The sequence below is a fragment of the Cervus elaphus genome, chromosome 18 (assembly GCF_910594005.1).
Source record: "Cervus elaphus chromosome 18, mCerEla1.1, whole genome shotgun sequence".
Taxonomy (NCBI): domain Eukaryota; kingdom Metazoa; phylum Chordata; class Mammalia; order Artiodactyla; family Cervidae; genus Cervus; species Cervus elaphus.
In genome coordinates this window covers 103,257,082-103,271,314 of record NC_057832.1, presented here as the reverse complement: position 1 = coordinate 103,271,314, position 14,233 = coordinate 103,257,082, and the positions used below count along the sequence as shown (strand labels likewise).

The 14,233-nt window shown below is 38.6% G+C and overlaps 1 protein-coding gene across 2 annotated transcripts in view; it reads right to left on the bottom strand.

Moving 5' to 3' along the window:
* The window catches only part of EXOC4 (exocyst complex component 4), an 811,527-nt gene that overhangs the window by 695,820 nt on the left and 101,474 nt on the right, over positions 1-14,233 (bottom strand). For both annotated transcript variants that reach the window (XM_043871686.1, XM_043871687.1), the window contains exon 7: positions 7,104-7,278. In XM_043871686.1, coding sequence (XP_043727621.1) covers positions 7,104-7,278 — 175 coding nt within the window. The remainder of the gene's footprint in view (positions 1-7,103; positions 7,279-14,233) is intronic.

Genomic DNA, 14,233 nt, shown 5'->3' with positions numbered 1-14,233 from the left:
TGATCCTAATTCCCAACCACATAGGCTCAAAACTTCACCCTGACTTGAGACTCTCCATTTCTTAGAGTCAATGTTAAAACACTCAGAAAATTCACTCTTTCAACACCTCTCTTATCTCTGTGTTCTTTCTCTTCACGGGCCCTGCCTTAGTCGAGCCCCTCCTTCCTGTATTGATTGAACTTGCCTTCTAATTGGTATCTCTCCATCCATTTCCTTCTCCAGTGATTCACTGTGAACATTGCTGCCTAAAAAACTCATCCTAAAAATACAGAAATTCACAGAAAACTAAATCCTAAATCCACAGAAAACTCATCCTAAAAATACTACTTTCACCATTTCACTCTTCTATTGAAAAAGTGTAACATTAACCATCATCTATGAAGTAATCATGCCCTCCTCAAAACAATTTAAATCTGATGAAGCCTCTTGACCTAAGTTAGGAACATCAATAAATAGCGAAAGACACCATGGGGAAGCAATCACTAAAAGCCAGAATGTAGGAAATTCTACAGGACAAATGATCTGGCTTTGTCAATAAATAAATTTCAAGAAGTAAAAATGAGATGGACAGCAAATTATACATTAAAAGAGTTTTAAGAAACTTAATAAACACACTGTAGTGTTTAAACCTTATCTGAATCCTGATTCAGACAAACTGTAAAAAACATACAATTAGGACATTTGAGAAATGGGAAATGTGAACACTGACTGGATATCTGATAGTAAGAAAATTATGCCTTTAGGTATGATTATGGTTTTTAAAAGGAGACCTTATCTTTCTGAGATTCACACTGGACTACAGATAAAACAATATGCTCTCTAGGACTTTTTTAAAATAAGGGAAAGGGAAATGGGCGGGGGTAGATATGAGACAACAGTACTATAAATCGGTTGCATCTCAAACTGTGAAAATGTGACAATGGTTGCGTGGGGGTTCATTATACATTTTGTTGTATTTCTGAACATGTTTGATATTTTCCATAATAAAAACCAAAAAAAAAACTGTAATGGCAGCCTATGGACAAAAGAGGCAAGTCCAAATTGCCCAGTCTCTATTATTTAAAGATCTCTATGGCAGTCAAAATTATTCAAACTTACTTTCGGTAATACCTTCCAAAACTGATCAAAAAAACCTCCACTCTCCCTAGCCCTCTATAATATTATTTGTGTTACGTAGTCAACCCTAACCATGTTTGGACGTTCCAAATCTCTCCTTGCCCACGAGCTCAAGTACTTTAACCCATTCTGACCTCTTCCTCTGTGATCTCTGAACTTTTTCCCTGGGACCATAAACAGCTCTGTATTCTTGTTAGTTATGTTTTCATCCCAACTCCCTGCAAGATTAAAAGGAATTTCATAAACTTCTTTTACATATACATCTTAAAAAAGAAATACCTTTCCGCTTAGTTAACAAAAACAAACTTCCATTAAATCTGAAAAACTCACACAAGTAATAAACAGGGGTGGGGAGAGAAGAAACAAAACATCTGTTTCTTACGTTTGCTGTCTTTGGGCTGCTAACTAAGTAAAGTTGACCAAAATCTCTAAACGGAGATTAATTACAGCACTGTCATCTAGTTTTCCTTTCCTCTTGAAAGTGTGTAGATATTACAGCATTTTCCTGTCTTTATGGAGCTTCAACACCTATCATCATTTACTTCATAGAACACACACTCCCTCCTAAACATGCCACAGTGGCACATCTTTCCAAATAAAACTAAACTCACTTCTTATAAACTTCTCCCAGTCCTTAAGACTTGTCTCCTAACACTCTTGGTTTTAAGATAACCACACCTATAACTACTTGCTCATCGTAGCTCTTAACCAGATTGTGCACTAGCATCAGTTGGAATTCTATTAAAAGAGGCTTTGTAGATGTAGGATCCACAGTTCATTCTGATTGTGAGGAAGTTTCAATGACTACTAATAGCTTGTGACTACTAAGATATTCAGAACATTCAGGTTATCTAAACTGAAGCCACTGGCAAAAAACATAAATGAGAGCATTTTTTTGACCCTATAGGGTAAAGGAAGGGCTTAAACCAATTTTAGTGAACTTAAAAAAATACCTGGCATTTTAGGATTGGAAAAGCCAAATCTCTATTCAGTGACTGATATCCACTGAATCTTGAAATCCTTAATTTTCACAATTTGAAAACATGTATACATACCCAGGTATAAATAAAACTTCTGTACAGACACTTAGTAAAATTCCTAATAAGACTTATCTCAACCCAAAATTTTTAAAAATACAAGAACTAAAATCACTTCAACTAAATGAGTCAACTAAAAATATCATAGATTTTCCAGCTGAATGTCAACATGTCAAAGTCCAAGCCAAGGTAGGCATTTAAATCACTGACTGAAACATTTTAAAAGAAGGCCAGGGCAAGCAGAGTTGTACATATGACTCTTCGGTGCTGTAACGGAACCCTGAACTTGTGCAACTGCCATAAATGCACTGGGAACCAGAGGGATCTCCTTGGCTGCCCAGCAATCCCTGCTTTCAGTAATGAACATAAAACAACCTATGGAGAGTCCTAGGCTATGGAAACTGACTTAAATTTAGAGGAAGATTTCTACTCTAACCACATGTTAACTGCATGCACACTATCCATTGACAAGACAGAACAAACATCCTAGCACCTTTCTGAAGATTCAATGGCCTGGCTGACAGCATGTCTTTAATATGCCACTCAAAATAGAGGCTATCAAAGAGCTTTAAAGGCTGAGAAATGAAGAGAAATGATTTCTGCAAGAATAATCTCACAAGTTATCTGGCCTAAAATACTTGGGGGCAGGAGGGGAACTTAGTTGTCCTTTAAGGTGAATGGAATCCTCAGCTAACCAAAATATCAAATGAAATAAAAATCTAAGAATAACCTAGTTTCAGACGTGGATTCAAAATAGAAATTGCATTTGTCTCCTTGAAAAACCCTCCAGGTCATGGGTCAGTACCAATACGATTTGTGGATGTTCATACCTGATGGCAAACTTCAAGTTCTCTCTGCATGAGGGTAGTTTTATCACTATTTAAACATTTCAGTGGCAGTTAGCAAAAGTAAGATGATGTTCCATTCTGTCTCTGTTCATTTCCAGAAAAAGAGATCAGGGCACTGTAAAGTGAAGTGTTCTTGTGTATCACGGCCACTGGTTCGACAGTGTAATTACAACCCCCTGCCTCCATCTGCACAACCCTACCTAGTACATTCAGGAGTTGGTTACACACGTAAGCCAACAATGACAAAGCAAGCAGTTTTGTTTTGAAAAGAGATGTGGGAAAAAATGAGATTTTTTTTTTCCAGAATCAAAACACCTGAAAGATATGTTTGTTCAAAGTGATCCTCTTATTTCCTCTGTTAAATCCCACAAGAAATGGAGTATTTTGTATTTCTAGGGTACCGCAGTCTTATACACTTGAAAATGTGCAGTCAACGGTATGACAGGCATGTCATCAAGCAGGTGACATTTTGGAAGGTGCTGCTGCTGCTCAGAGGGACAAAAGCATGTATTCCTATTATCACAGTTTCAAAAAGAGTGTAAAATTGAAAAGGAAGTTCAACGGTGTGTGGTCACAGAGCCGACACCAGGAGAAAACGCTGACACCCTGTTACTGTGATAGCTACAGCCTTGTCTCCACACACGGCTGTCTCCAGGCACAAACAGGCGGAGACAAATGAGCCTTCCAAATACACGACACATTCTGCCTGCCAGGGACAGCCCAGGTTCCAGTGGAGAAAGGCTGCCAAAGTCTCTCCATGATCAAAAATTGTTTTCTTTTCCAAGATTTAATACGCAAAAGAGCATTTCAATTTTTCAGCAAGAAACACTTTCTGTTCAAAGAAACACTGAAATTCGAACTCTAAACATGTGAAACTCCATTTATATGATCCCATCACCGTCAGTCATGCAGGTACATGCTTAACTGCAGGCATCTATGGTTCTCAACTTTGTCTGTTCTCCAGGAATGATCTTAACCTAAAGAGCATTCCACAACAAGTGTAAGAAAACTAAATTGGCCCTAAGCGCCAATACTTTGGCCACCTGATGAGAAGAGCCAACTCACTGGAAAAGACCCTGATGCTGGGAAAGATCGAGAGCAGGAGAAGGGGGCTACAGATGATGAGAGTACATAGTTGGCCCCAAGAGCTTAAACACTAAAATGTCACTAAATATCTGTCATACGAAAAAGCAGCAAAAGTCAACTAGATGGTTTTAGAGTTTCCAAAAGACTCCTAAAGGTTTACAGATCTTTCTCTCTTCACTGTACTCCTCTAACATGTTCCATGAAAGCCTGTCGTTTACTCCACTATAAGACAACATCTCCAAATAATATAACCCACTGACTCTCCATTAGCCTACAAAATACTAATAGTAACCTTGCCTTAGTCTCCAGCCTCTACACCCAGCCCTTTCAACACTACCATATTAATCCAACTTCGTCTCACTACACACCAGTCAAAATCCACAATGGGCCAGTATCACCTAAAACAAAGGTCCTCAAACTTGGACGTGCATATAGGTCACCTGAAAGGATTATTAAAATACAGAATGTATGGCCACACCCCTATACTTTCTGATTCAGTAACTATGAAGTAGGAATAAAAATCTGCATTTTTAACATGCTCCCAGGTAACACAGATATTGCTGGTCCAAGAAACATACTTTGAGAACCACTGGCCCAAAGCAACAGCTCCCAATTACAGGATCTCAGACAAATTAATCACCTTAGGAGCTGAAACAACAACCCCACAAAATCCGGTGGTTATTCACAGTGATTCTTATTCAGAAGGCCAAGGATGGGACTAGGTATAAAACTAGAGGTAAATTTTCCTGACCTTTCAAGATGATATACACCAATTTCTGGCTTGTACTATTTCTGATGAGAAGTTAGTGAAAAAAAATTTTTATCACTGGTTCCCTATAGGCAATGTGTCCTCTGGCTACCTTGAAGATTTTTTTCTTTGCTTTTCAGCTACCTGATGATCCTATGTCTAGGCATGGTATTCTTTGTGTCAATCTTCCTTGTGATTTGTTGTGCTTCTTGTATCTGTGGGTTTATGTTTCTGATGGGTTTAAGTTTTCTGATTCTTTCTTCTACAGCATGCAATCTGTGGCTAAATACACCTGGTATATTTTTCATTTCAGGTATTAATCTTTATTACATTTTTAAAATTCTGGTGACAAGTCATATTTTTCAGCTTTTTTGCAAGTATAATAATTGTATGCTGGAAAAGGTGGTGAATCATTATTGAGAATTCGGATTATGTTACTTTAGAGTCAGTTTCGTTCTGGCAGGCGGTTAATTCACGAGTGGACAGGCTAACACGGTAGAAACCTGGTTTGGAGCTTTATTATGTGAAAGCATAGTATCCCTTACTGTACGGCTAGAACAGCCCAAGTCCTAAAACAGCCTTTCTGGGCACATCTGAAAGCACAGGACGTTCACCAAGTTCTCCACACTGGCTGGTCTCAGCTCCAATGCTGGCCGGTATTTGGCAACTTGTGCAATTTCCATTCAGCTCACAGTCCCATGATAGCTATTTGCCACGCCTTGGAGTGTGTGAAACTTCATCTCTGACCAAAGGCTCAACAGCACTCTTTTCAGATTTCTGGGGCTCCTTCACTCTGCAGTTCCCTCTCCTTTGGTATCCTAATCCACAGACTACAGCTGCCACCACATCCCTGAAACCTGACCTCTGCTTCACCTGCTTAGAGTCTGCTGATGTCTGTTCACTTTCCTACATCACACTTGGGAAAGCACCCCCAGAGAAGAAGCTGGGCTGAACGTGAAACTGACCTCATGTGTTCTCTTCTCTCAACTAACCATGCTGATTACCTGAGTCCATCCAGTTTTCAAGTCATTTTGGGTAGGAGGTAACCTCATCATGGACAGAACTAGATGAATTTAATTCTAACTATGTTTGAAACAGCTTTAAAAATCTATTATCTTAGCAACTATACATCAATAAAAATTAATTTTAAAAAATCTACTGTCTTATCCTTAAAATAAGCATGTCATCTGAAAAACTTATATCTCCATGACAGATGAACAAACCAAGACATAAAATATTAAATAACCAGTTTCCGAGAAATAAAGATGTTTTATTCAATATACAAATATTCAACAAGCACCTACTATGGTTGCATGGTAATCAAGAGGACAGCAAAACAAACTCAAGGAATATAGTTGCAATGTATATTCTTTCTACTGAACCATCAATAAAGCACAAAGTACATCCAAAAAACTGTCTAATGAATGAATAACCAGGAATCGATCAATCCACCAAGAGCATGCCTACACTCTCGAAAACGACTACAATTTACATTCATGATTTATTTTTTCCTGCAAAGACTCCTATTTGCCATGCAAATAATTTCATTTCTATAGTTACATTTTTCAATTCCCTGTATATACTTATTATTTTTCCTATTAGTAGATGCTGTCTAACCAAGTCACTTCTATTGAGCTATGTCGAATTTCTTTCAGCTAACTCTTAATTGTATTTCTCATTTTCATCTGGCCAAGTCAAATACATTTTCCTGGCACATGGAGAGAAAATATAATAAAATTTCTAAATACCACCTCTGCAGCATCACACCAAACACTAGTATCATTGCTCCGATCATCAACAAATCAAAGTGATGCATTTATACTTTACAGGTTTATCTTCATCTCTTAATATAAGCTCTTGACCTGTCTTTTACCCCAACATATTCAAGAGCTGACTTTACGAAAAATGGTCATAAAATTAAGCTACATGTATGTTTATAAAACAGTGTTTTAAGAATATTTTCACACTGATTACATAAACATATGACTAGTTCCAGCGAAGTAATGTACAACAGGAAGTCAAATACTATAGATACCTGATTGCTACATGTTAAGAATGTCCCAACTTTAAAGTCCAGCCAAAAAAACTTTGTTTTAAAGGTATTTTGAAGATGACAGAACTCCATAACATCAGCAACCATCACCTTTAAATAGAAACACTACATTCTCACTCTGCTTATGAGTAAGGAAATATTTTAGGTGGCTGGTTTTTTTATGTTCCTACTTGTTATTCTGAATCAAGATGGCACCCTTTGTCAAAGGGCCTTACCTGCAGCACATCTTGGATCTTCACCCACACATCTGCCATGTCATACAACTTGACATCTTCCTGCTGACTCAGTGGAGCCACCACAGAGTCTTGCAGGTATCCCAGGACCACAGAGTGTGCGGCGGCTACAGCGTTAAACTTGTCAAACAGCAGCTCCAGCAGTTCTAGAAGTAACCTAGTGAAAAAAAAAACCAAACATTTACACAGACACACACACACAACTGATTGACACTGGGCTGCAAGAAAAACATCAAACTGAAGTAGCACACGGCCATGCGAAACAGCACATTGCATTTCAACAGGCTGCACTTCAAATAGTTGTCTAAGTAACCTCTGAAATTTTATCTAGGCCCCAGTTTCCTCTGTTATAAAATGGACATGGTGAAATCTGACAGAGAAATACAAGTATTGTACAATATCAGTTAACACGAGATCTAAAAAATAATACAAATGAATCTATACACAAAACAGAAAAAGAATCAGATAGAGAAGACAAACTTATAGTTACCAAATGGGAAAGGGAGTGGGGAGGGATAAATTAGTAGTACGGGATCAAGAGATACAAACTACTATAAATAAAATAGATATTAAGAATTTACTGTATAGTGCAGGGAACTATATTTAATATCTTATGATAAAACTATAGTGGAAAATATATAGAGAATAATATATAAATATATAGAGAATCTCTACATAAATATATAGAGAATTGAATCACTCTGCTGTACATCTGAAACTAATGTTGTAAACCAATTATACTTCAATTTTAAAAAATGGACATGGTGTAAAAATTTTAAAGACAATTGTAAAGGCCATAAATCAGCAGTAGCAGCTCAATACACAACTGTTTCCTTTTTAACATCATTCAATGATCACTATACTGTATGTTTATATAAGAAGTTTTTCTAAGGAATTCAGGCAATCTTTCAGACAACAGTTCAAATGTTACACAGAATATGTTATTCTCTAGCAATAAATTGGGCACTCTGGTAAGGACACTAATCCTTTTAGTCATGGAAAGCTGAGCTTACTCCCATTCAAATGTGTGGCCTAACTTGACTGAAAAAAAAAATTCACACCTGCCAAGCAATCTGACTTTCACCACAGGGAGCAGCTTAAGGCCTCCGCATTATCTCATTTTTCATAGTGAGAGATGCTGGACACATATTATTACATCAATTTTATATACTCAAGGGCACAAAATGAGGTTGCAAGGCAGCTGAGCCTAGAACAAAGCTGATTTCCATGTCAGTGCATCCAGCCATCTACCTCTCACTGTACTTTTACAACGCAGATGTATATTCAGAGATAGCTCAGAGCTCATATCATGGATGCAGAGTAATTCCCCCATCTCCGAGCCTTACAGCATCACTGATCACCCATGCTTGGAATCATTCTTTCCTTTTCTGAACTTGAATCGTAGTATATCCCACTTTTAAGGAACTTATCACACGCGGCTGACATATGTGACTCAATCAAGGTTGGTCACATTTATTTCTATAGAGACATTTCACCTCCCTTCCCCATTACCAGTCTTATAGAGCAGACAGTGCTTTGTACATCACTGTATACAGTGGGGCACTCAGAAGAATGATCAGCAAGTATCTGCTAAATGAATTTCATGTGTATACCATGAACGAGTACCGACAATCTTGGAATGTGACTGTGGCTCTCAGTTCATAGTTCCTAAGAAGACTTATCAACCAACCTGGAAAGTAGAAAAGGAAAGCAAAAGAGCTTGTTGGCAATGTCGATTAACAAGATTTTATCACCATAAATAAGAGGCTATAACTACAATCTCATCAAACTGTATACCATATTATCTATTCCTATGGCTTCTTTACTGCCCAATTACTATAATTAATGCGCCAACGTGACAGCCAGTAACCATCTTATGATAAAACCCTAGTATCTCTTTGACATTTTAATTTAGACAAGACAGAATCAATAAAAATTTATGTAGCCCTCCCAGTCTAGAATATACATATATAATTCAGAATTATACACTGTATTTGTAAACAGGACCCATTTTACCTTTGAGTGAGGGTTTTTAAAAAATCTTTTAAAGGTCAATTCACACCTATACTCACATTTACCTAAAATAATTCTTCATAGTCACCTCTGTTATATGACATCTACTCACGTATCAGCAGAGAGCAGTACAACGGACAGCAGGATTTATCTAACAACTGAAATAGTTAACTTCAGTGTAGGTAAATAATCTGTGTAAGAATGGTACCTGGCATCATACAGAAAATATACCTGATTAAGCTAAGGTTCTCTTTTCAAATAAAGATTTATGCTGAGTGTGTAAAGTGTGGTTCCCAAATGTCAGTCCACAGACCACAATGCATTTTTCAGTGGTAGAGAGAGAAGTAAGACCATACACACTGACGTTTTACAAAAGTAAATGTATTTAATTTTATCCTTTTGGTATTCTCTTGATAAGAAAAATCTTACTCCCATGACAGCAGCTACATTGCCAAATGTCCTTACTTGACAAAACTAAAATCTAGTACAACTAAGCTATACCCCAACATTTTCAAAGTGAATTTTTATGGGGTCACAAAGAGTTGGACACGACCGAGATGACTTGGTTCAGCACAGCATAGGTGATGTATAATGTTTTGTTAGTTTCAGGCATATAGCAAAGTGATTTAGTTATACATAAACAACTATCTACTCTTTATTGGATTCTTTTCCCATATAGGTTATTATAGAATCCTGAGTGGCGCTCCCTGTGCCATACAGTAGGTCCTTGTTCATTATTTTATACATAGTATTGGGTATATGTTAATCCCAACCTCTTAATTTATCCCCCACCCCCCAATCTTTCCCCTTTGGTAACCGTAAGTTTGTTTTCCAAATCCGAGTCTGTTTCTGTTGAAATGATATTGACTGAAATGAAATAAAATATTGATTTATGACATTCAAAAGCATGAGACAAATTGGTGCCCAGCTTCCCAATGGCATGAAGTTCTAGGTACAGGCCTAACAAACCCGAGATAAAACACACTGGGAGAGAGCTGGCTCCTCCAAAGGGAGGGGCTGTTCCGGTTACCTCCGGGGCCACCAGACTCCATGACCGCACACACCTCGGCTACCACTCAGGACAAGAGCAACTCGGCCATGAGGGGCAGTGCTCTGCCCCTAAGAGACCAAAGGGGGAATTGAGGTGTAAAATGAGATCCATGGCAGCCTAACATTACAGAAATAGCAATCCCCGATTAAAATGCTGAGACAGGGCCACTGCACCTGGAGGATCAAGACCAAGATAGATCTGTTGCAGTGTGACCATCAAGAGTCATAAGAGAGGCTACATGGGGAAGAAAAGGAGGAGAAGAGCCAGGCCAGAAGTGGAGAGATTCTACCTGCCACTCTGCCTACTTTGAAACATTCACCAACTTCTAAGACAGGAAAACTCTCCTCTGCCTCCTCACAGAACAGTCTTGACTATACCAATAAAACCTGTAGCTCGGACATTAAAATTTAAAACTTCTGTGCTGCAAGTGATATCATCCAGAAAGTGAAACAGCAACTCAAGAAATGGGAGAAAAATATTTGCAAATAATTTACCTGATAAAGGATTGGTATCTAAAACATCTCAAGATTTCTTATAACTAGTAACAAGAAGACAACCAAATTTTAAATTGCACAAAGGATTTGAATATATTAAACACATTTCTCCAAAGAAGATATATGACTGGCCAGTAAACAGAAGATGCTCAACATCTTGGCCATCAGAGAAATGCAAACCAAAACCAGGTGATACCATTTCAACCTACCTGGATGGCTATAATGCAAAAAACAGACAAAAAAGCATTGGAAAGGATGTAGAGAAATCTGAATTCTCAAACAGCACTGGTGAGAATGTACAATGCTGCAACTGCTTTGGAAAACAGTTTGGTGGTCCCTCAAAACATTAAACATAGAATTACCATATGGACCCAGAAATTCCACTCCTACATATGTACCCAAGAAGAACAAAAACACATATATGTACAAAAACATGTACACAAATGCTGACTGCAGCATTATTCATAAAATATTAGTAAAATAATGATAGTAAGATCCTAAAAGTGGAAATAATCCAAATATCCATCAATTGACAAATGGACCAGAAAGAAGTGGTACATTCATACAATAGAATATAATTTAGCTATCAAAGGAGATGAAGTACTAATACATGCGACAACATGAACCTTGAAAATATTATGCTAAGTTAAAAAAGTCACAGAAGACTACATATTGTGTGATTCTATTTATATGAAATACTCAGAATAGGCAAAGTCTACAGACGGAAAATATGTCAGTGGTTACTTAGGTAGGTGGGAATTGCCCACCACAGCATATGGGGTTTATTTTGCAGCAGGGGACAAAAATGTTCTGGAACTACATGGTGGTGATGGTTTCCCACCCTGTGAATATACTAAAAACCATGTTTCAAGGTGTGATTTGTGTAGTATGTGAACTATATCTCAATAGATCTTTTTTTTTTTTTAACCATCAGCTGTGGCTCTGAGTTAGGACACTGAGGTCTCAAGCCCTCCCCTGTGGTGAAGCAAAAACATATACAACAGTGAAAAAAGGAAAATGATGTCTCAAAACGTGAAGTAAATACTGATTCCTGTGGACTCTCACTACCAGGAGGACATCAGCTTTCCTCTTTTGGTTCACTTGTTGTTTGTTTTTCCCTTTCTCATATAAGTAACCTTCAAAGAAGCAAAAGATGCACATTCTTTCCAAACACTGAAAATTCCCAACCCTGTAATTATGAGAAAATCTGTCAACTTCTCCAAGTGTCCCCATCTGAAAAACCAAAGTATTAATTAATAGCTGTTCCAGGAACCTCACTCAACTGAAGGACAGATCACATTAGAAAGGGGACAGAATTAGATGAGGCAATGGTACTATAATTAAAGAGGGAGGAGGGTTCAGGATCCCTTTGTTGGGGTTGAGCAACTCTGAAGACAATGGTTACCTTTTCTGATAGAAAGACGGAGAGAGAGTGGGGAGGGCAAAGGGGTAGGGAGGGTAGGGAAAGAGAATGAGAATGAATTAAAGTCAAAACAGAAATTACTGAAGGATTCCTTCTGGGTTTAGATCTGAAGATGTTAAGTTTAAGGTGTTATGTACTGGTACTTGCATATGCAAGTCAGGAGCTCAGGAGACAGACTGATACCGGAAATTTACAAAGTGATAAATATTTGAGGGGATGAGATTACTCAGGGATAATATGCAGAGTAAGAAAAGCAAGCCAGATCCAGCATCAACACTTCCTGAAATAGCAGCTGTGAAAAGATGGTTAGGAAGCAAGAAGGGAGGAAGAAAAGAAGACAGGAAGGAAAACTGTAAGAAACAAAGGAGAAGAGAAGAGCAACAGAGTCAAGGCCTGGAGGTCAAGACAGAAACGTAAAACTCATAGGTCCTGGTGACCTTGGAGAAAGGGTTCCAGGGGAGCAATGGACGCTGAACTCAGCATCAAGATGAGGAGTGAATGGCCAGTAACAAAGAAGAATCCAAGTCAGTCCCACACTTTGCCAAGGCCCACCATTCCTCACCAGCACATACCCGCCTAAAAAAGAAAATGAAAAAGCAAGATGACTCTCTCCCAATGCAGCAAAGAGAGACCAGGCACCACTCACATAAACAGGACATACACTGCACTGGTCTGTTCCAATTTAAAGCTACCAGAAATAAACAGAAATATGTTGTTAATATTCGTATACACTCGCCAACTGCCCTCACAGCACTAAATTGAGAAAACAAGTGCTTGCCTTTAGCGGCAGACACACTCAGGATAACCCCCACACAAAGCCCTATGAATGTCATTCCCCACTCCACTCTCCCCACCCCACAAAATAGTAACTAAAGAAGAAATAAAACAGGACACTGCAGCTAGCTCAGTTGCTTAAACCCTGTTAGGCTCAAGGTTTTCACCACTGATCCAAAAGACAAAAGAGCAGGCAGAGTCATTAAACTACCAGACAGTCCTTAAACTGAACTAAGAAAAGATCTCAGATAGGAATAAGCCTAAGAATCATAGAGATAAGACTTCCCATTAACTACAATTTCTACCAGTCAGAAGAAAATCTCTCTCTCACACACACACAGAAGTTATTTCCAGAGTCACAAAATAGTACGCAATAATATTCAATATAACATCACAGCTGGTGAAAGAAAATTTCAGTCCTGAGATGGCAATGTGGTATAAATGCCAATATGCAGGACTGACATTAGAAAGCTAGACTTGGTACCAGGTCTCTGCTGAACATCCATGGGATTATCAACATATCATGAGACTGTTCCAAATCTCAGGCTCCTCAAACACAAATTTCCTCAGGTGAATTTCCTCATTATAAATTGTGAGAATTAAACAGAAAACTCTAACTGGAAGTATACTGAATAGCAAACTCAGAGCAACAGTAAACTGCTTTCTGTACCTTTAACAGTTACCACCTGGAGCGAGAAAACAGGAGAGACAAGTGATACTTCAGATGTCCCCACGGGCCAGTGGCATCTCTGTTCTTCCCCCAGCTTAGTGAAGGCCTGCTTGCACTGCCTAAGATACACTAGTACCATCCCAACAGAACTCTTCTTTAATTACATTAGTGGGAGACAGATTCTGTCACTGATAACTAAGAGAGTCCTAATTCACATTGCTCAATCTCTCAGTCATGTCTGACTCTTGTGCAACACCATGGAGCAGGCTGGGGAAGAGGCTCCTGATAAGGCACCACCAGAGACGCAGAAGCAGAGTGAGAAGAGCTGGAGGAATGCCGCCAGGCTCCAGGCTCCTCTGTCCATGGGATTTTTCAGGCAAGAATACTGGAGTGGGTTGCCATTTCCTTCTCCAGGGGATCTTCCCGACCCTGAGATCAATCCTGAGTCTCTTGCATCTCCTGTGTTGGCAAGCAGATTCTTTACCATGAGCAACACCTGGGAAGCCCAAATTCACATTATAAGTAAGAGTTAATTCCTTCATCCCTCTCTTGACTGTATAATCCCTCCAAACAAAAACAGATGGTCACAGTGGACTGAGAGAAGGGACAAAACAGTGACATGTATGGCCTTCTGGGCCAGAGAGTAAGAACATAGTCCCTGTGTATGTGTGGGATTCTTTACCATCT